The sequence below is a fragment of the Melopsittacus undulatus genome, chromosome Z (genome assembly GCF_012275295.1).
Source record: "Melopsittacus undulatus isolate bMelUnd1 chromosome Z, bMelUnd1.mat.Z, whole genome shotgun sequence".
In the NCBI taxonomy this organism is placed as follows: domain Eukaryota; kingdom Metazoa; phylum Chordata; class Aves; order Psittaciformes; family Psittaculidae; genus Melopsittacus; species Melopsittacus undulatus.
The window spans coordinates 95,975,044-95,998,934 of record NC_047557.1 but is presented as its reverse complement, the minus strand read 5'-3'; the positions used below and the strand labels follow the sequence as shown (position 1 = coordinate 95,998,934).

General features: G+C 37.1%; 1 protein-coding gene across 1 annotated transcript in view; it reads right to left on the bottom strand.

Annotated features, from left to right (window-relative positions):
- Nucleotides 1–482: 482 nt before the first annotated feature.
- The window catches only part of VAT1L (vesicle amine transport 1 like), a 57,565-nt gene continuing 34,156 nt past the window's right edge, over nucleotides 483–23,891 (bottom strand). The window contains exons 8-9 of the mRNA XM_005152161.3: nucleotides 5,509–5,592; nucleotides 483–3,520 (exon numbers count right to left, since the gene is read on the bottom strand). Coding sequence (XP_005152218.1) covers nucleotides 3,422–3,520; nucleotides 5,509–5,592 — 183 coding nt within the window. The 3' untranslated portion in view covers nucleotides 483–3,421. The remainder of the gene's footprint in view (nucleotides 3,521–5,508; nucleotides 5,593–23,891) is intronic.

Here is a 23,891-nt window from a genome sequence, read left to right as displayed (position 1 = left end):
TTCAGTCATGTCCTCCTGCTTTCCATTATTACCTAATTTGATGGTGGCTGTTTTGAATCCTATTTTAAGATTATTCCCTTAAAGTATCTTCATTTCTGCAAGGAACTGCCTCTCAGAGGGTAACTTATGAGTCAACTCATCTCCCAGCACAATCTGAGTGCTTGGATTCTGGAAAACCATTTCTATCTAAAAAAATGCATCTCCCTGAACACTTCATGAGTGGTGCTTATATAATGTTTTCAATTTCTTAGACTGTAACATCCAACATTTTATATCATTTTAGATCGATAATGTTCTGTAAAGTAGCACACTCAGCCATTTTATTAACCTTGATGTACTCTGCAACAAAAACAACTAAAAATGTGTATATTCCTCAATGACAAAAATGGGAAATAAGACCTCAAATTTTCCTCTCAATGAATTCCAAGTCAGTTCCCTAATGTGACCATAATATTAGAATAAAACATATAAGACAAGGGTAATCCTATGCTCCATATTTTATTTTATATTTTTATGTAAACATAATTTGCTTTGTAGGCACAATATAACAGAAGCTCTAAAGCAACAAATACAATTAAACAGTGTTTCAGTTCACTTCAATCAGGCTTAAGTTAAAGAAAAGCTTTCACAGTTCCTTTAAGGCAAATTGAGAAATAATTTGTTTCACTTGAAGAAACGATCCAATTGTCTTAAGAGTTGTTGAAAACCATTGTCAGTAGTAAGCACAAACCTTCATTTGCTCTCAGTAACAAGTCTCAGCATTGTCATTTTGGATAGTGTGCCCTCTATCACTTCAGATGCGATACTACTGTTTATGGTATTCTAAAATGTACTTAGGACTTGTGGGCCAAATTCTGCTAGCACAAATCCTGCTTCCAGAACAGATACCTGGAAAATTTCCATTCATTTCAGTAGTAACCTCCACATATGCCATGTTTATACCAGTAAAAGACAGAATAGAGTTTAGGTTGATGGTGGTAGTGCTTATCTGTGTTGCACTTGGGTAGATCCAGAAGTGTTCCTTTGTACTCACTGCAATTACCTGACATTCTACTGATCAGAAAATGGCCCTAACATTGGTCTGGAACAGCATGAAGAGTATTCTTGCCTTGCTAACAAAACCAGAAAGAACTAGCAAAAATGATTTCACTTGATTGTTGTCTCTATGGTGTCTGTGGCCATGTCCAAGATCACCCATCTTTATTTCTCTCAAAGGGTAATTTAAGTGTAGAGCCAACTATAACACAGTTTACAACAGAAGAATGGATTTGCTATTCTGCTTGCCCTACTAATTTAAGGCCTTGAGAATGCCACTTTACTGCCAGCTCTAAGGTCACCAGCAATATTGTTCACTTTGACATCAAATCAAAATTTCTAGTTATGTTAAGGTTTGTTGCAGGACATCATTACACTAGCTGCAAAACAAAATTGGCCATGTTTCCTACTGTTGTTAGCTTATGAGTCGTGAAAACTTAATGGTCTTTCTTAAAAGCCCAATTGTCAAGCCCAATACATGGAAACTCTCACTGAATATACATTTTTTTTCTGTGAATAAAGTCCTGTTTGGGCCTCATGTGGCACTGGAAGTGCAAGCAAATTCAAGTTGAAAAGAAATTAATTATACTGAAGTTCTGTATCAACATGTAGAGAAAACTAAAGTTCTGGTTCAGTTAATATTTCAAAAGCTCTTTTGGCATTTTTCTCCACAGTTATTTCTTCTCAATATTTCTGAGTTTAACCCAAGGGAAAATCCTTCTGGATGAACATTCTGCACAATTACCTGGTATTAGAACAGCAACTTCATGAGTACAGTGTAAGGAGGTGGACATTAATACTCAGGAAGATGAAACAAACAGAAAAATCAAGAGCCTTCTTAAACCACACATAAAAGTCATCCAGACCCACAAGTCTTTTCACTTTAAGAAAAGCCTCAGGTATCCACCCTGCTCCACGTTTCTCTATTAGTTTTTAGCTTCTATCACTGCAGGACACTTGTAGATTTAGGTGAACAACTAACTGTGCCAGGGAAAATACTTTCTTTTGAAAAAAGAAGAAGAAAACAAACAATTCAAAGAAAGATACATGGCATTAAATAAGATCTCTTACATTCCTGTTTCTACTGTAGGTGACTACAGTAATTTCAGAATAATTGTTTTAACAAAACAATTGAGGACCTAATTGAGGATCTGCTGCTTTGATAGGTGAAAGACATGGAAAAAAGATTTACTTTTATCATTATTAGATATAGTTTCCACTAGTGGGAGGTAGATAAGACTAGCTGGTCTTTGAATACTTGATCCTGCAAATAATTACAAACATAACTTACATATGGAGCAGAGCTTTTGATAGAACTACTTATATAGACAAGATTATCCCCGTGCATAATTTCTGATGGGATTAAGGCCTAAAACTCATTTTTAACAGCTCCTAATTCTGTAGGAGCTCAGCTCCAGCTTGATAGTTAATCAACACATTAGCAATTTCAGAGCAGTTCTTTCCCCATACTGATGAGTAATCCTTACCAATATGATTTAAAAATGAGATTTAAAATTGATTTATATTTTGGACACAGAAGAGTCAGCGTGCCCTTGGCAGAAGATGTTGATCTGTCAATAACAATACCAACTGCTACAAGCAATTAAGTTCTGGGTCTAAAGATAGTGCCTCACTGTCCTTTTTCTTTGCCTGTAACGTATGGGGTGATAGCTCAGATCAACAGGAAAGCATGACAAGTTGGCACTCAGAATGAAGTATTTAATTACTAGTGCTGATGACTAACGTGATTATACAATACAAATTAAAGTCTCCCAATTAATGGTTTCTTGCTCAATTTCAGATTCCACAATTCTAAATGAGATATTTCTGAAAATGAAGATAGGATTGCTTAAGAAATGATAAAGCACAGCTGAGGAAAATGAAACCTCTTTTTCGCAACTTTCATCTGTGGCTCATAAAAGGAAAACTATTTTAACACTGAAAATCCTCAAACATAAAATCCTCTCTTCAGTCACTATAATCTTCCAGACAGCAAGTGGGTAATTTCTTTTTGTTACTTTTTCCAACTTGCGGAAAAAAAAGCCCAAACTTCCCAAATAACCTTAAGCAAAACATTGGAATTTGCATGAGAAGGATGCCCATCTAAAATTACACATTAAGTTAATAAGACTTTTAAACCAGAACAGAAAAATCCATGGGACTCCTACAGGGAAATTGGTATTACACAGGAATGTCATAATACTGCACTGGATGAGAATGGCACTTGAGTTCAAAACAACAATGATCAACAGCTCATAGCTCAGCTGACTGCAGACAAATACAACACACACTGTACTACAGCATTTGTTCACTGATGCACAGAATAATTTCCCAGACTTGTTCCCTTCTACTTCCCCAATCTGTCTGCTTCCACCATCTCTGGCTGTTACTGGATGAATGGCATGCGCTCTTTGTTCTCATTATCCCCTTCATGGTCTTCTTCTTCTTCTCCAGCCTCGCTTGTCTCTGTGCTGTCATTGGCCATCTGTAGGATGAAAGATGAAGGACATCTGAGCACTTTTCACACTCTTATTTCAGTTGGATTAATTTGAAAGACTGACTTTAAAAATGAAAGAAGATATGGCTGCAACACGAAAATAAACATTCTGTCTGTGTAAAACTTCTGTTTGCCACTACACCACTTCCAGCTAAAATTGTAAGCTATTCCCTCACTGCTCACAGCTGAATTTACGTAACAGAAAGGTGCTCTGAAGGACAATTGCACAAGTAGATCTGTGCACTTGTACTGATATTGAGGCTCTGGCATAGAAAATACGACTGTGTAGGAATTTCACAGCATGTGTCAGACTTCTGGTTTCAATGCCTGTATCTGCTCTTCCAATAACAATGTTCTTTAATGCCAGCCAATGGATGGGATCTAGCCCCACATGAAGGTGCAGTGTCATGAAAACTCAGAGCAGTGGATCTGTAGATGCTGGCACAATATACCCATGGCAGTGTAAATTTTGGATTGTATGGGAGTGGGGAGAAACTGCATGTCTGTGGTTTTATTGAAGATGCCTGTAGAGGTACTAGGCAGTTGCAGAAATTCCTAGTTCCTGACAGTATTTAAGGAGAACGTTGCGTTTTTTCACATGTGAATATTTATTATAAGCTGTGTAAAGGTGCAAGATTCTCCTGTAACTTCATGCTCTCTCTGGAGGCACAACCAGAGTGTAAGCTGGACAGTTGGTAATGTTTAACAGCATAGATTAATTAGTATGACCGAATTCTCTTATACACCAACATTACCTCTTTTAGGACACAAGAAGATTCCTGTATTAGCTTATAACAGTTTCAAAACCAACTAAGCAAATGGCCCATTTACGTTTTAAAGAGAAATGCAGTGACATTGTATGTTTCCTGTTTGCTTACTAGGCCCTGATGGCAATAAACACAACCTGATTTTAATGGAGAAAAGCAATGGTCTGAAGTTACTCACATTTTTGAATCAACACACTTTCATGAAAGTGCATCAAATTTGTCCTCATCTTTTAACCAATGGCTATCGCGAATATACAGTATCAAGAAAACAGGTGGAACACATGTGTTAATGTTGTGTTATGGATTCTTGTTTACAGTTTCCGGATACAATTCAGCTGCAAAATAATGCCCAGTTTCCGCATGTGAGGTCCCAGAAACTTTCTTTTTCCTTGCAATGACTTTGTATGATTTCTGGGGTGAGTTTCAAAGCAAGCACAACTGAGAGCTTAACTGCAATTCCAGGCTCTTTTCTGTTCTTTTGAAACAGAAGCTATCTGAAGTCTGAAAGCAAACTTCAGACATCAGTATTGATCTGAAGTCAGATTTTCATTATCTTCTTTACTGTTCTTCCCTACATCATCAGTGAACATGTAGGCATGAGTGTGACTTCCTTTTACTACTGCTCTCCAATGATTCAGTGCCATGCCAAGTGCTCCAAATGCAGTGGATCAGAGATCCATCACAACTATCTTCCTTCAGAACATTTCTACAAGGGAGTATTTAGATATTGTCCTTCTTCATATATTATAAAAAATTACAAGACATTCCTACCAAAGCTAAACTCTGACTTATGTAAGGGAATCAGAAAGCACTTCTGCATTTGTACACTGCAGTAATATTGACTGTGTCCTTTTCTGTTCAATTCACTTATTAATACAGGAATTTTGCATTATGTGAAATGTCTATGTGTTTCCCATCAAGGGACAGAAATAGATGTAGCAGTTTTATCCTGATCTAACACTTGTTGACATGTTTCACAGAGGCAGATAACCATTCAGTATAGAAAATTGACTTCTGAGACTCTAGGAATTACAGTTGTATTTCACTTTGTGTTAAGTACATGAATTATTATTATTGGTTATATTTAGGTGCTGTGGATTTAGAAGAAAACAGTATACAACCAAAATCATATAAGACATGTCTCCAAACATCCCTACCATGTTTTAACCTCTGTGACTGTACACCATGTACATAGTGCTTTGCACTCACCAGAGGAGTGGGTGTTTTCTCCACATCCAGAATTAGTTTCCCTATGTTTCCTCGGTCATGGATTCTCTGCATGGCTTCCTTCACCTGAAAGACAGATAAGTTATTGATAATTTTCAGGCACAGACTAAGAGAATCCTGAACTCCTTCCTTCAAAAAACAGCAATATTTAAGGCATGTTATGTGCAAGGTCATCCCAACAGCTGCTTGAAACAAAATTAATAGTTACACATTTTTCAGACAATTTGTAAATCCTGATTTTTGCATTGTATTTGTCAAAATGGGATATGAGTCTTGATGACAGTTTCTGAATAGCATAATACGTATATAATGTTAATGGTGTACAAAAGTAATGGTTAGCTGAGGTGAAGAAAGAAATACAGATTCAGGGAGTTAATCCTTAGAGGTTGCTCATTAGATTTTCTCTTTGCAGAGTACTTATCCACAAACACTACTTTCACTGAAAGTATGAAATGTTTCTCTAATCGATCTTTCATATTTTCTCATTCATTACTTTCTCATTCCTATAGAGGGAATGCCATATTCAGGCAGTGGCTGTGATTAATGCAGTGCAAGGGTGTATTTCTTTCCTTCTTTTTTCCACCTTTTTTTTTTCATTTTAAATAAGTAGTGTCCTACAGATACCGCTAAAACTAGACGTTTAACAGCTGGCTGCAATTAACACATGTGAGAAAGAAACAAAAACTTCTTACTAGTGCACTGGAGAGGAGTTTATTTTGATGTACGACATTTCAAAACTCATGAGAGTTCAGTGTTGATGAATTGGAATAGTGTGAGCATTGCACTGAACGTTCAATGTGCAGCATGTAGACCACCATTAAATCACTGAAAACTGGAAGATGTCAAGAGTTCCCTCACTTTCATGGTGGGAAACTTCAGGAACTGAAAAAGTACTGTCTCATATCACTATTTTTTGCTGGCATAATAGGATATGTTGAGACAAGAAACAGTTTTATGTTAACAGGATCTACCATCTGTGACATAGTTTTATTGAATATTTTAAGAATAATGGTATAGAAGTTTGAAACGATAGGCTGACTTGGGAACAAGTGGGTCCCACAATATATTTAAAAGCCTGAATTGGGGTCCAGACACCTTAGACAATTACTGAATGTCTAACGCAGAAGGAGGTATGAGATTTTTAAAGATACTAAGTAAACACAGATTTCAACTTCCAATTAAATTTAATGGATGCTGTGCACAAAATGTCTTTACCATCTGTTAGCCTTATTTTGAAAGCTGACTGCAGTGAACTCAGTATTACAACCTTAATTTTGCAAAGTGGTTCTTTCAATTAGTAAACACCAGACTTGACTTCAAACAAAAAAACGTTAGAACAGAACCAAAAATGGATTGGAAACCACAGTGACTATCTAAGTTAGGGCATTACTGTAAATTACCTCAGAAAACACAGACACTGGATAGAGTGCTGACCTCTAATTTATGAAGTTCTCTTACAGTATAAACAACACCTAACTATTCTGTAAGACTTGCTCTGCACAATGGACAATATTCTTTTAAGAATATCCAAAAAAGACTCTGAAGAAGCAGTAGCTCTATTACTTTTTATTACTCTTATAAGCCAAAATCAAGGTTTTAGGAGTCCACAGCACAGCATAAATAACCAGCATGTATGTGACATAATTGGAGAAATCAGAGAACACTTGTCTGTCCACTGAAAGTTATTACCAGAACTTCATGTGGAAGGCAGGGGATGCAACTTTTATTTTAATTTGCATCATATCACATTAAGCAACGCACATTTGAAACAATGTGCTTTCCCTACATTTTTAGATGCACAGTATCAAATGTAAGACTCTAGAGAAAGGAGTTGTTTCCAAGACACTTGTAAGTAGCTTGTAAATGCAAACAGCAGGCAGAGGCAAAGGGAACAATAAAACTTGCAACAATAATAGTGGCTACGGAATCCAGAAGGAGCTATTAGAATATATTAAAATTCTGAAAAAAGGTTTGAAGAGCTGATAAAACATCTTGTCGTGGTTTAAGCCCAGCCGGTAACTCAGCACAATGCAGCTGCTCACCCACTCCCCCAACCCCTTCCTTCTCCCCCTCCCAGAGGGATGGGGAGGAGAGTAGAAAGAATCTAGCTCCCATGGGTTGAGATAAGAACAGTCCAGTAACTAAGGTATAACACAAACCACTACTGCTACCACCAATAATAATAATGATAAGGGAAATAACAAGGGAATAGAATAAAAGCTCTCACCACCCGCCGACCGATACCCAGCCCAACTGAGCCGTGATCTAGCCCTTCCAGGTAACTGCCCCCAGTTTATATAGTGGGCATGACGTGCTGTGGTATGGAATACCTCTTCGGCTAGTTTGGGTCAGGGGTCCTGTCTCTGCCTCTTCCCCGGTTTCCCCTCCTCCCTGGCAGAGCATGAGACTCCGAAAGTCCTTGGTCGGACTAAACATGACTGAGCAACATCTAAAAACATCGGTGTTATCAGTGCTATTCCCAGGCTGAAAGTCAAAACCACAGCACTGCACCAGCTACTAAGAAGGAGAAAAATGACTGCTACTGCTGAACCCAGGACACAGCTGTATGTTTTAGTGTTATCTGAAATGTACCTAACCAGTTTGTCAAATTCTGTACTAGTGGAATGCCATTCTGAGTTAAGAGACCATTTCATAAATGAGTAATTTTTATGTTTATGTCTATGCCTGCTAACAGTCCACTTATTCAACCAAGACTGCAGCTACTTGTTTTCCAAGGTACCTGAATATTAAAAACATTTCCTCTTCTTCTATAGAGAGCAGAGAGCACTAAAAACCTTCTTTGCTATGCAAGTATGGTTAAGGCTTAAGTTGTCCTATGCAGATTACATAAAATTATTTCCTTTTCATGTGAACATTTAAGTGCTGCATATGTTCTGCTCTCAGTGAGTGTGGTATGGAGCTTCTGCTAAGTCTGTGCCCAAGTGTTTGCACGTTATCAATGAAGACAGTGAATCACTGTGCACTTGGTTAAAATCAGAACCAGGCTTAACTGGTAGTACAGTGAGATTTGGGGGTTCTCATAACTAGTTGAAGTTTGGTTCAAAATAAATATCCTTTCCAGTAGCAAGGATCAAAAGGGTTTCCCTCTTATTACAGAATAGTGCTTTTCCCCAATTATTCTATATTGGTTGCTTTTTGCATTTGTCAGCTCAAATCCAAGAAAATGGACTCTATGTACTTTTGTTTATATGAACGAGTTAACTGAATTTCATATTCAGCAGTATCACAGCAGAAAGTTCTTGCACTGTAAATAGTGTTTACTTATATAGTTTCCACTGGAATAAAGTGCAAAAAATTTGTTGGCCTTTGCTTGCTTTTAGTATAGCTTAGCCCTTAGAGGGTTTGTGTCTAAATTAACACTGAACTGCAGATTTTAGCCTTGAGAGGCCCAGAATTAGCACAATTATGTACCACAGAGCCCTGCACTGGAGTCAGATTTTTATACATCAGTGAACAATTGGAAAATTCTTCCACTTTCCATGTTATTCCATGTTATTTATGCAAGGAAATTTGGCAGACCAGTTACGGAAAAACAAGATTGACCCAGAATGCTGTCTGATGAATCCAACATAGGCACTCCTAGGCAGCAGTTGAGGAAAACAATTGATAGTAAAGGAGAAAGAAAAGGAATCCCAAGCTTGCCCTTTCCCTCAAGCCCACTTACATTAATTTCTATTTTAGTGTGACATATTGCTTTTAATTGTACTCTAGAGCAGAATCATCTTCCCTATCTGCTCAGCCTAGCGGAAAATGTTAACAAACACAGACAAAGGACCTTTCTAACTCAGTTTGAAAGAATTTGTGTTTACTCTAGGGAATATGCTTTTATAACTGAAGATTTTGAACAAGTATATTTCTCCCATCCCTTTCAGCTCTGCAAACTGTATAGTCAAGGATATTTTATCACATATCCTCATTCAAATGTTTTTCGGCAGTTGACAGTGAAATCTGGAAATTAAGATGACCTATGCAATAATGAGGTCATCTGTAAAACAAAACCATATGATCTTAGAAAAAGCAATGAATCTCTAGGTCCTTTATGCGTCATGTTTACCTTGTCAGAAATAGTCAAATACTTATTTTTCATCATAACTTCCCAAGTACTGCAGGTTTTCTGAGCCTCCAATGAGCTCTTTCCTCACACCACTCTGCTGGACCCAAGCAGAGAAGCAAGGAACATAAAATACACAGAGCTCATTTGGGAATGAAAAGAACCATCGCACTGTGTTAGTATTATAAGCATAATTTAGCAGCTTTAGCCTTTCTAGGAAAATTTTAGTCTATTAACACACATTTGCATGTTTAGAAAGGTGTTATGCTACCAATGCTACCAACAGAATTCTTTGCAGAAGCCTTATTACAAACACAGGATAAAAAAAAAAAATCACAAAGCTGGCCTGTTGTAAAAAGACCTATTTAAGCGTATTTTCCTAAGGGGATGTTATGGTTGAGATTTCGGAGCTTCCCTTGGATCCAAGCCATTTCTGTCCATCTGTATCGTGTATCACACTGGGAAGAGCAACAATTACTGTCAATAGACCTTGGTAGGAGTGTAAGGGCAAAAATGCCTCATGTTACCAGTCAGAGAATGTTCTAAAAGAGGTTTCACAACAGCTGTGTTCTCTGAACGTATAAATTTTGACAGCTGTACCGAATCCTCTCCAACACTGCCATAGTGTCTCTCTTGAGGTACTCCCCAAAAGCATCAGGAAGTTTGGCTATTTTACCCGCTTTTAAGATTCATTAAAATTGCAAGTGCAAGCTTGTATAAAAGAAAAAAAGAGAGAAGCAAAAATTATTTTGTTTTCTTACTAGCATTTCTAAAATAGTAAAGAACCAATAATAGCAAAGTAGCATTAGTAATGTACTAATGCCGCAACTAAGAAACGGCCTTTTAGGAATTACATTATATTATATTAAATTACTTAATAAATTTAACAAAGTGCTCTGTCAGCACTCCCGACTAATTTGCAATATATTTCTATATGAGAAAACTATGTAAAAAGGCTCAAAATTAAGCATGCTATTACCTGTAACCACTCAGACCAGGAAAATTATCTTCATACTGAAATTAAAAATTGCAGCCACAACACATTTTTTTACTCAAATGGTTTCTGCAAATCTAAAATTATGAAAGCCAGCTATATTCCAAACACAGCAAGTAACATAATATGCTATCAGATTATGCCATTATATTTGAATTATCTGTAGCTAGTTTATGATTACATTGGTTTTCCACAGCTTTTGATGGAAGCGTGTAAAACCAAACCAGACCATTTTAAATTGACTAAAACACTTCTTTTTTTTCCCCTGAAATGCACCTTGTACTCATGCCTTAGTACTAGGGTTTTTCCTCCATTCTTTGATTTTTCTTGTTTGTTTTTAGCCCTCTCTTTTCCCCAGGTGAAATGAGTAACTGGGACAGATTTCTTGTCTGGCTTTTCATCTGAAGTAATTAATTTCAGGTCCCCACCTCTAGTGTCCTACTAGTGCTGGCACGGATCCTTCAATTGGAGACAAAGGTGGAGAACAGTGCCTTAAAGAAGATACCTTACGATTTAACCTTGGATTGCCATTACAGAACAATCCTGAACAGGAACAAGGAAGGCCTCTGAACAGAGATGTTTTTCTGGACAGAAGTCTGACCCTTTATAAATAATGTATGCCTGAAACAATTACGCTCCAACTTTGTATTAATATAGTCAAGCTTCCAATTGTTTTACTCATTTTGCTTCAAACTAATTTGTTGGCTGTTCTGCATTTGAAACCAAGAGTCAAGAGTAATCTCTACTGAGGCATTCCTAAATGCTTGCTGACATTCAGTTGTTTCTGGAAGTTCATTCTGTTGTTAGAATACAGCAAAAGCAGTCTACTGCTTCATAAATACAGTAAAATTTAAATGCAAAATTATCTCTTGCACCATTCCACAGTGTGAAAGATAAACACAGCCTGCCTAAGAAATGGATGCTATTTTCAAGCCTTTGGATATTATTTTAAACATAATGATCCATTTCTGTATTTGGCTCTTATAAGGAGCCCACCTCAGGAGGAAAATAAAGAGACTGTGAAGTTGGAACACTAAACCGCTTGCTAAGCCAATATAACACATTAGGGGTTTTAGGCCCATGTTAGCAATATGAATGTTTAGTAGAGGGAAACAATGAAGGCAACATGCCATGGAAAAACATCCTAGTAGAAATGTCAAATCCTAATGCTTTCATCATCGTACATGAAGCTGTTCAGCTCAGTAATGCAATGAATTTTATCTTTTGGTTTTAGTAAAATCATACATTTATTTCAGAAAAAAAATAATTAAAAGACACTGGTGCACTAGAAGAGTAGCTGTTCTTTTAATTTCATGACATTGAATGCAGCTTATTGCACAAAGTGCCATCTACAGAGTAGAGGTTCATTTTTGTAGATGACTTCTTTACTCCCCCACTGTCAGCTAAGGCAGGTTTATTGAACAGTGGCAGAGGACTTTGTACTTTCTTTTCTTGGGTCCTTCTGGTGATAATGAGGTTTATCTTCAGTTCCCTGAGGTATATGAAAAGTTTTGTCTCTACAATAAAGGTATCTCATTCTCCTGTCTGGTGAATTAGGCTGTAGTATGAGAGGCTGAAGAATCTTATGACAAGTTACAAATTTATTCCAAGCCAGAAGCGAAATTAGTTCAATTATCTCGGTGTAATATGTCAAACTCACCCATTGTTCTAATGATGTATCATCATGCGTTGTCAAAAAGGTGATCAGTACCCAAACAAAGCAGGCATTCCTCACCTCCAGATGGTCACAGTGAAACAGAGCACCAATTTAGTTTATGATCTACAATCATAATTTCCCCCCCCCACATTAGTTCTACACTTTCAAGTTCAATATTGCTGTTTATTTTTACACCTCATCTCAAAGAATCCCCTTTTGTCCCGTTTACACACTGAGAATGTCCAAGTCCACCAACATGTCACGACTGTTCCCCTCTAGCCATGAAATGATCCCCTCATCCATCATAACCTGCACTGCAAAGATCACCCCAAAGTCTTACTTTTACAGCTATGTCCCTTCTAGTATGTGCTAGAACTTAAAGTTAGAAGCCTTGGTTCACAAATAGGTTGGAAAAGAAAAAAAAGAATAAATAAGATTATCTCATGGGATCTAACAGCGTCATATTTTGTTTGTGCTGTGCAAAACAGATCCAAACTCTATGTCATAGTGCTATTGTGAGGTTCAGTAGAGGCTGGAAAGGAAAGCACACTGCATGACAGCTACTTATGGAGGAGAATCTGAAATATTCTGTGTATACGAACAAATGTCACTCTCTGTTCCACGGCTGTAACTTCCCTGACATCACTAGGTTGCATGTGAATGACAGAAACAGGTACTGGGAAAGGATAAAAATCTCAGTGATAAAGGAATAATGATAGTGCTCAACAGGCTTCAATTACTTGAATACATGTTCTGTAATGGAATATTATTCTTCAAACATGGTTTTCAGGCAGGTCAGCACTTTGAGTACTCCTCCAGTCTTGGCAGAGCATGAACTTTCCATTAGCAGAACTCAGTATTTTACTTCTGAAAGCCGAGAGAGCTTCCTTCTATTACCCCGGTGCTAGTCCTCTATATTCAGGTATAAAAAAGAACTTCAGCTCTGGCATTACTTCCAGAGGCTCTCTCTGACATAAAGAAGAGCTATCTGCAAAAGAATTCCTTACCAATAATTAATTCTTCTCTTGCTCACTGTCGTGTGTCTGAGAAGCCTGCAACTGCATCATGTCTGCAAAATCACATGGACAGGATCTCCATGGTGATAATGTCATGCGGTATGCAAACATCAGCTGGCTAGTCAATGTTACTTTGGCAACCCAAGTGCCACAGGTAATGATCCAAATCTTGTTCAGGTTTATGAAGGAATACTATGATTGAAAATCTTGACCATTTTCCATTGTAGGGCTGGTTCTGTTCTGTTGCTGCTCATACCAGACGCTATTTCAGTGAGCCCAAAGCCATCCCTATTAGGATTACAAACACTAATATAAATCATATTTAAGCATCATTTGTATGCAGTAATGAAGAAAAAGATGCATACTGCAGTCTATTCTAGCTGACATACTGCATAAGCAAAGCTTTAATACTAAAGCTGTCATTAGCACTAAAAGGCAACATGATTTTTACTATCAGACTCACTGCTGTGGTCTATTACAAAGCTATGTAATAGGACTTGTGAGCTGCATTGTAATTCTCAGACCACAAGAAGAGTTTTCTTTCATGTCATTGGCATATGCAGCTTTTAAAACTGAAGACAGAATGCTATACAAAGGAAAATCACGTAGTCTGTCTTCTGGATTCTGTCTATTTAGCTTTGGTCTGTGGAAGGGGGGAAACTCAAGAAACCAAGGATAACAGTTTCTTAACTTGCTGGCAGTTCTGAGGGAAGTTGGCTGGTGAACGATTCTGTGCGGATTTTGCCAAGGCTTTAGGGCACGAGAAGTACAGAGTATGTAGCAGACTTGCCTGTGATCAACAACATAAGGGGTCATGGAGTCCCCTTGCTGGGAAGCTAACCTGTCATGTCATCCTGCTCGTACCCATCTGAAATCAAACCAGTTTAATCCAGCTCACCTGTTTAATGCTCTCTTACACAACTTTTGCACCAACTGTTTTGCCTGCATACATGTAAATATAAAGTACTTTCAAATCCCTTTCATTCCTCCAGTGCTATTCACAGCTGCAAACAGCAGCTCTGGCCTCTATTCCCTTCTGCTGCCTGTCAGTGAAGAGAGACCTTTTCTCTGGAATACCTTTTAGCCTCACTGTATGTTGCCATAGCAGCAAGACTAAAACCAGACCCTGGATGAGAAAAATGTCAAAGGAATAAAAACTGACGCCAAAAGCGAATTCTGACTCCGAGTCCCCCCTCGGCTACTGAAGACATCTATTAAGTTATACATCTTCTAGATGGAGAGCTACAGCTGCAGCACTGTGCTGTTTTCACTCTTTCCTTATTCCTATAAGCTCCTGCTGACGTCAATGTGTACTTGTTTTGCCTCAACAAATTCAAAGAAAAAAAAGAGATTTAAAGCCTTGTAATTACAGAGTAACTGAGGCAAATCTTGGCAGCTTTTACTTGAGAAGTCAACATGGGTAAAGCAGAAAAAGGGCAGAACCAACATCAAATTAAATATTTAGAAGCACTAAACAGCAGTGCCTTGATTACCAGTTTGGTGGGAGCTTTCCAACACGGTAAAAGAGAAGAGGCCTTCAAAACTGATCCATCAACCCAGAGAATTCCAGCAAGTTAGGACAGCTCAGGGGGATTCAGCACTTTCACAGTTAAAGACTAGTGTTTTGGGTGCAAAGAAGTGCTATAGAAAGAACATCTCTATAAAGACTATGTGTATTATCTCAGAAAAAACCTTCACGGGGTGAGAGGCAAAGCTATTTTTGATCTTCACTGGTACAGCACAGCTTTTCCCATTATCATTTGTTATTAACATAAGCTTAAAGAAAAAGGGGAAGTTTTTCTTCTGTATTAAAGCCATGAGTAGAGGAGGTCAGAACATTCACAGCACTTTTCTCCATTCTAAGCAATAATGCATCTTATAGTGAGTTGCAGCCCACTGCACACACAGGGATACCCAAACACTCCAGAACCTTAGGGTATTCAAAAGTGTAGTGGTTCAGTCACTCTAGTGAGTCTGGTTTAATCCACACCAGCAGCGCATACACTGGTCAAAATTCCTTTGGTTGCAAAGGAGTTTTGGTAGTCACAGGCAAAAGAAACAGGCCCTCTGTATTTGGTTAAGATGCAGCAATCTCCTGCCTAAATTGAATTCATATATAATGTTCAGTTTGGTGTATTCCTGTATTCCATCACAATCTGTTGTAACAATTTATGTCAGGAAATAAAGTTTATTGCATTCAACACTGTGCAATTAAAAAGAAAAAAGAGATCTTATGTTGTTACTGACTATCGAGCTCCATGACATCAATTTTTTTAAACTCTTGCCTCAGCAATGTTGCCTTGTGATCTCCTTGAAAAGAAACGTTTGGAGAAAAACTGCACCAACCCACAAGTATGCCTCATTTGTTCTCTTTCATATGAGCACGCTCTAATAGTTTAGTGTCATTAAACTTTCCCCCTCTTACACCCCCAGAACATGCAGATTTAATTATAAGCATACTGCTTTGCATAGTATTGTATTGTTGTCTTTTGAATTATAATGCCTAGGCTGTAGAAGGTGAATGTTGCTGATCTACTCTGCAGCAGCAGTCCTGTCTGGTTACTTCTCTGGAGAAATATGGCAAACAGAGATCCCTCTTCACACACAAGTGAAAGATCAGACAGCCCTTCTGGAACTATGATGTTTCACAGCCACACAAGAACTCAAATCTGAAATACTTCCAGGACCATGGCTTTTCATACAGACTGTTCAGATACTTGCAGGACACTACGTAAAGACACAAGAATTTCTGCTTTGACACCATGTTCTGAATTGCCTCTGAGCTAACTAGCTTCAAGGTGTTCCAAGTCAATCCATGCCTATGGGCAAATGGCACAAACATTGTCACTTGGGGGTCAGGGGGAACCCAACGAATCAGCTTGCAAAACATTAGGGGATTCCTGAACATGCATTTACCAAGAACCAGTGCCAACTCCACCACATTTTGTACATGTGTGCAGTTGCACCACAATATAAATGAAATACCAAAGACTGCTCTTTTCTGCAGGGACTCTGCTTCATGTGAGCAACACTTGGGACTATGGGGTCCTGATGACCGAGGTTCCAGACACAGCAGATTTTACATTAATGACAGTGTTGAACCTTTGCACTGATAGCACCTGTGAATACTACTTGTGGATTTAACACTGCTTCACTGTATGGCTGCATGCAAAACATTTGAATTACATGCTTTGGTTTCTTTGTCTTTATGACATAATACTTACACAGTTAAATGGCAGTATTTCTCACCAACACTTTTAAACCTAGACTTAAAGCTCTGCTACCTGCATGACAGTAGTTTCCTTCCACCTCACCTCCATCCCTAATCAGCAAGCCAATTATGTAAATTTTTGAAACTCATCAAGGTAAATCCCAAAGGTATCTAAAGATCCAAATGAGAAAATATTTCTCCTTCAGTTTCTGGCATATTTTGTTTTGTTTGTTTCAGAAAGTGGTCCCGCGAGGATTGCAAATCAAATTATTCGTAAGTCATCACTGTGGTTTTAGATTATTCCAAAAGCTCTATAAGTCAGAGTCTACCGCTGGGTTCCACTCCATAACTTCATTAAAGCTATATTAAAACAAAACCAAATTCCACTGATATATTAAATTGTAATACAATTGTAATGTTAGAGAGGATTCATGCTTATCCTCAGTTTGAGCTACATCAGTTTGCATCAGTAGGATTGAAATAATTTATCTAGGTGAGAGAAAAGATATCTGAATTTATCTTGTTTGCCAGTGGACATTTTTACAATATATTTTGCAGTTGATTTGCTTTATTACTTAGTATTTCTCCTGGCACTGTTAAAAAAAGTCTCATTCTAAGCCTATATTAAAGATCTTAACTCCACATAAATATTGTACCGACGTGATTGCTATAAAAATTGGTTTAGTTTACAAGAAGTTTAATGCTCATGTATGAATTCTCATTCAGCTCAGCATTACACTGTATCGACTGAAATCAAATTGCTCTATAATTGGTAGCAGGGAGCCAAAGCAGAAGTGTTCATGTGGTAGAATGTCACCACATGACAGTTTCTATCTAATTCAATTAAACTTGCATGTGTAGATGCACCAAAAAAAAAAAAAAAGGAAACGGCACATATACCAGCTACAATAATTGAGGAAAATAGGCAAGAATTTTAATAACACATTTTGCTAGCTCTATGCTAACACAGGCTTAACTGTAGGGACTCGTAGAATTACGCTGGATGTTTCTTTTAAATTGAAGGAAAAAATACAGCATTGTGTTATTCTTGCTAGAGAATTAAAACGTTTTTTTCTCAGGAATGTTTCAGATCTTAAAGGTATTTTACCCATGTCCTAACAATAACATAGAATAAAAAAGAACTTAGGTTCTTCTCAAGGTTGTTGGTATTTGGTGGTGGTAAGGAATTCACTTCTATATAGCCTTTATTCTACTAAACTGAACACATATTTGGAGCTGTCTGATGTGCGAGCCTTTATTTCTTAGAGATACTGTCCACATTTTCAGATGTGTGCACTTCAATACCACATTCAAAGCCTGAACTTTGATATTCAAACCAGCACAGTCAGTAAAATCAAAACACTGAAAAATCAGTTGCTCACTTGAAAATCTTAAAATTATGTTGCTTCCTTTTGGTATTGTTTTCTCTAAATCAGTGATCATAACAAAAAATTGCCCTACAAAATATCTTCGTGTTCAATCATTCACAGCAGGCTAGTACATGTAAGAACCTTTTAGTATTGACAATTTATCTGCTCTGCTGCCCTGGTGTTAATTTATATTATCTGTAATGAGTAATACTATTATTATCGAACTGCAATACTACCTAAAATTCCATTATCACATTACATTTGGATTATATTATGCTAAGATATGTCTTTATGCCCAAGAGTAATTTTGCTTTAAAAACTCATCTGTGTTTAAAACGATTGGAAGGAATATATGAGCCATTTTCATTAGATGAGAACACTTACCTTGATTGATCATTGTTATGCACTAATATAAAGTGTAATTTGGGATACAATCATTGCATTTTGTTCGGGGTAAAATTATATAAACCAGGAAAGTAAGCTTGTTTCCAACTAAAGTTCCTCACTATCATTAGAAAAGGAAAATTTAAACAGTGCACATCAATGCTATGTTACAAAATCTTAAAGCTTTAAGACTTTAAAAATCACGCAACAGGGAATTCTGCATAATAATTAGAAAAACCAACCAAATCAGAACAATCTAATAACTAGATGGCATTAGAATTTTATATAGTCTGTGCTGCTGCTACTACTGCTGAGTAAGTGCCCATGACCAACTTTCACAGCCTTTTCGGAACCTGCATAAGGCTCCTGATGAACCCCAAGGGTGGGCTGAAAGCACAAGCTGGAAGATGCTTGTTTCCACTGACTGGGATATTCATTCTCTTGCTCTCTAGGGCATAATGAATTCATCTATTCATGATGAATCTCAAGGTAAGGACTCAAGAACTGGAATATACTGACTCATTAAGTTGAATATTAAGTTTAATATTCAACTGTCTTTCCTAATTACAATCAATATTAGCAATGGATCACATGTTTAATATGTTGAAGATTATCTACATACTACATGTACAAGATTATCTTCTTGACAAATCTTGCAGGTAAGACAGTAATAAGTCCTTTTTTGGGGGATATAAGCAAAGCTGGTTGAAATAGAATGCAAAACACATGCCTTCTTCACAATAAAGAGAATCTAATAAACTAATCAGACTATTACTATGAAAATGAAAAGAAAAATTATGAAAACAACAACCCAAGAGATGAATTTTGTGCTACTGCTCATGAGATTTCAAAAATTGTATTAATCTGCCAAAACTAGCCATCAAGACGATTAGTTGCTGAGACACAAACTTGGTTTTGCTGCTGGAACTAATAATTCACTTTTTCTTTGGCTACTGTTACACAGGTACACTGATAAGCACATCCCAGGAGAAGAACTAGAATGTTCATTATAAAAAGAGATTTCTAAAACCAAAAAGACCCAATTAATTTCATTTACCAGAGTTTTGTGTCAGATGCTACTTGTTACTAACAACTGAACATCTTTCTAATATAGCTAAAAGTTTATGTCAACATTATCTCTTTATAGACCAAGAACATAAAATCCCCAGAAGCAGAAAAATGGGATCTAGAATATACAGCAGAAATGCTGAAGGCAAAACATCTACTGATATTTCTCACTTTTCAGTCTCTGAAAAATGCATCTCATTCCCTTCCGCTCTCTGAACCTCTCTGTTCATTGTCAGTCATGGAAGACAACCACAGGTACGAATGCTGCTAATGCAGCATCACTTAGACAAAATAGACTTACCACATTTAACTAGGGAGAGATATTTTCCTTATTCTCATCTTCCACTCTTTTTTTGATTCTTTTTACTTAGATGGCTTTCTAGGCATTCATTGATTAATGAAGTCATAAATTATACCCAGCCAAAATAACTAGTCGGATTTTTTGCAAATCAGAGGCCAAAATGTCATCCAAAATCATTAGGGATCTCTTCCCAGTCTGAAAATGAGAAGGTTTCAAAGGCAGCATGAAGCAATTATTTGTATTCTGTATTGTTCCACACATATAAGGATGACACCTCAGCTCTCTCAGCATCACCTGCTAGACTTCATTAATTCTGTCTCAGGTATTTTGTAGATGTTTAGCACCTGTGAAAATAGGTCTTTTTAAATTGGAGCTGAGACTAAAACATTTCTGAGAAAATGAAAATCCCTAAAAACTGTTTTAATACAAACCTCAGAATTCCCCTTCATGATATCCTGTGAGAAAAGCTGAATTTGTCACATTTGCAGCCCCTGACAATTCAACTTGAACTATTGAAAATTTTCTTCCCAAACCAGTCAACTAATTAACAAAGAAGCCTGAGTGGAATATTCTGACAGAGAGGAAAATCCTAGGCTCCATTCACAGGCTCTGTGACTTGAAACACACACACTAACAGCTCGCGGGACAACAATCAAATAGCATTTAAATGTGTCTTTGAAAACCTTCGTTTCTAATGTTTTTCCCTTCAGTACCTGCTATGTATCTAGTTGTTTTCATTTATGGCATTCAATAGTTACTTCTCTGAGTGACAGAAAACACTCACTGTTCCAAATCTTAAAAGAGTTCCTTGCCACTCAGTGGTATTAACAACTCTGTGAAACAGGAGATGGAAGTAATCTTTCTGCTAGAATCCATTTAAAAGTATTTCTGCTGGTTGATGTAGTGTATTGGCACATATTTAATCAACTTCCATGCAAAACTGGGAGAAGAAAAGGCAGATGTTTGATGGCATTAGCAGCTAGAAATAAAAAGGAACAGATTGACAAGTTTGGATCTAGAGTATAAAAGCAAGAATCTTTTGTTCTCTAATACTTCATGAAGAATTTATAAATTGTTTTTGAATAGGCAAATGACTCCCTGAAATCTTATTTTCCTGACTCTTGAGAACAGCTTAAATTCTATGACACAAACTGTGAAAATGAAGTGTAATGCAAATGTGTTGAGTCAAACATTCAAGATAAACATAGAACAAATATACTCCTGGACTTATGTAGACACATTGGTGTTTTTGAAGGTGTCCTTGATGTCGAAAGTATATCCCTTCTGCTTTAGTAAAGCTTTCCCTAACTGATTATTTTATTGCATGGATACAGTATCACCATATTGATTCAATATATAAGGAATGTGTGACAATCCATTACTTAAAATCTAACTAATACATTTCACTTAGCAGAGTACTCCTGTAAAAGACGCTTTCTTCATAGTAATTAATCACCATCTTGCTCCATATGATAGATTTTTTCTTATTTTTTCTAAAAAGTGACAAACCAGTTTTTCCCATCTCCAATCTCTTGTCCTTAATTTAATTAACTGGAAGCATGTGACTAGCTTATCTTTAATAGTGCACATTTGAGTGGAATCTACCAGTGCTTCCTGTATTATTTTTCTGCCTACTTTCCCCCCACCCTCATCACCTGGAACCAAGTCTACATGTTATTTTCCCTTGGCCTGCAGTTACAGAAAGCTATTATCTCTGTGGCACGCAAGGGCAAATAGAAATGACAGTCTGTCCTGACCCAGAAACATGTATCATGACTCACCACTGCACTTTCAACTTCCAATGTCTCATGTCTTCTAAAAAAGTATTTTCTGCCTGTGTATCACCATAACTAATTAATTCTTAGCAGAGTGCTTACTAAGTAGATCAGAAAAGTGCTGCAGCTGCGGGCTGTATTTATGTTAATTGAGAGGTTTAGTTTCACACTAGTCAGCCTCTAACCTTTGTAACAGCAACATTTGAACAGAGAATCAATGTTCATCAGATATATTGCCAAAATACTTCCCCACGTCTGATACTTGATTCAAAAACATTAAGATACCATTCTCCTGAAATGCAACAGCTTATTGAAATTTGACAAACACATACCATTCTGAGATTAGAGCCAGTAAATGGACCGAGTCACAAAAGCTCACAAAGATGCTGAGATACAGCCCAGGGGCTTGGCTGTTAGAGGCCAGAACTCAAAATTGAGAGGTTTTTAGGCTGAAACACCATCTTTTCACTAAGATGCTGCATGGCAGTGAGCGAGTGAAGATATCCGTTGTCTCCTTTGTTATTCATCTATTAAATGAGAGTTGTTGCATGAATATTCTCAGCATGCACAAAGAAACATTCTGAAGACTCTAGATGGCAAAATTGCTTAAACACGTATTCAACTGGCAGGCTAGACAAAACAAGCTACATTTCAGAAGCTGTAAAGAAAATAAAAGAAAGCACAGAACTGAAATAAATTACTTGTTTAATTAAATTCGATTTGTGTAGCTTGAATTTCATGCAGTGTTAATGAATAATATATAACAATTGAAAATAATTGAGTTTTGCTCACATACTAAACAGACTTAACAAACGAAGTCTGAGTTCCCTAAAAAAGGAGACAACTGGGTTATGCCATCACTTGCTGATACAGGTAGGAAGGGTAGAATGAATTATGAAGTAATATGAAGTCATGTCAAGCAGCCTTAAATGGAGAAGAAATGTACAATTACATAGGCATTTGGTAGGAAATTAATTCATATAAGAGCAGGGAGGATCACATAATCAGGTATACACAATTTTTAGAGAGAAAAAAAATTGCAATACTTAATTAATCTCTTGTACTTTCAAGGTATGTTTTATTCCTCTAAGCACATAGCATTAAAATAATTTGGAGTTTTAATTAATATTTACTTCAGCTAAGCATCTTGGGAAAACTCCATTGCAAAGTCTTTATTTAAAGTCTCCTAACTCACTGCTCAATTTTCATCCATTTAGAACTTGTATTCATTACATCTAATGTGAGTGAAGTAGAACACAAGTGGAATAGCTTCCTCCTTATTTTCCCCAAGTTTTGAAAGACATTTTGGCCTTCAAGTGCATATCATCTGACCGTGATTGCAGAAACAAGCTCCCCTGAGTTACATGGGTTTTGCTTCTCAGTCTGCTTTCCCTGTATCTCTGCTTTGAAACCTGTTATCGTCAGTAAGCCGTAAGTCCTTCCATTTTCATATGCTTTGATATCTGCATGAATCTTGTAATAAACTTGTGTTAGAATTGGCTGTATGCAAAGAAACAACGGTGAGGAACAGATAAAACATTTAAATTTACTTTGACTGTATAAAATAAGCAGTTCAAAGGCAACAGAATCTCACACACAGGAAGAGCAAAGAGTTCTAAAGGCAGTATCGCGGTTCTGTATATATGCAGAGCTATGACCTGTGAATCAGGAAAGCAGTTTATGAACAACTGCAAATGAAGTACTGTCAGAGAAATATTCACAGCATCAAAACAAGAAGGCTCTGCACCACAGTGCTGGATGAGCAACCACAGCAAAGGAAACACCAATATGCCCGTGGGAGCTTTCACAGAATGAGTTACATTTCTCTCTTCATACAATATAATGCTGTAAATTGTTTTATGCTAATGAGAATAAAGTAATTATCTTCTGTATTTCAGGGTGGGTTATTACTTTGGTTATAAATGAACTTCCACTTTCACCATTTTACTCTAGATAATTCTGCACACCTTGAAGAACAAATACAGATGCTACAAAATGCTACAAAAGTCCTTGACTTCAAAAAACCAGGTGGTTTGCTCAGCTGAAGAATCCGTTTTCATCAAGCAGCAGATGAAAACCTGCACGTGTCATTATTCAATTATCAGCAAAAAAGCAACCCCCAAACACCCAGACAAGCACAAAATGGCATTTAGTATTCATAACAAGGTACCATCCTTATCTGATATTATTAGATTGCCCTCTTACTATGTTAAAAGTAACTAATGGGTCAATTTTCTCTGTGTCTCACTATAGTGATACATGAAAAACCTTTTGCCCTAAAGCTAAAATCAGTGATAGGCATAAACAGCTTCTGAAGAAATTAAACCCCCTCTGCTTTAGGAGGTTCACTTATTATTCTGCTATCATGAGTTTCAGATTTCCCATCCCCCTGTCCTGAATAATGTTCCTATCACTGATATCTAAAAGCATGCATTGAGATGGTAATTTATACGAGAGGATGAGTTTGGTGGTTTACAGTACCTGTACCCTTTGCAGCCATAAAGCAGTGCTAAAAAC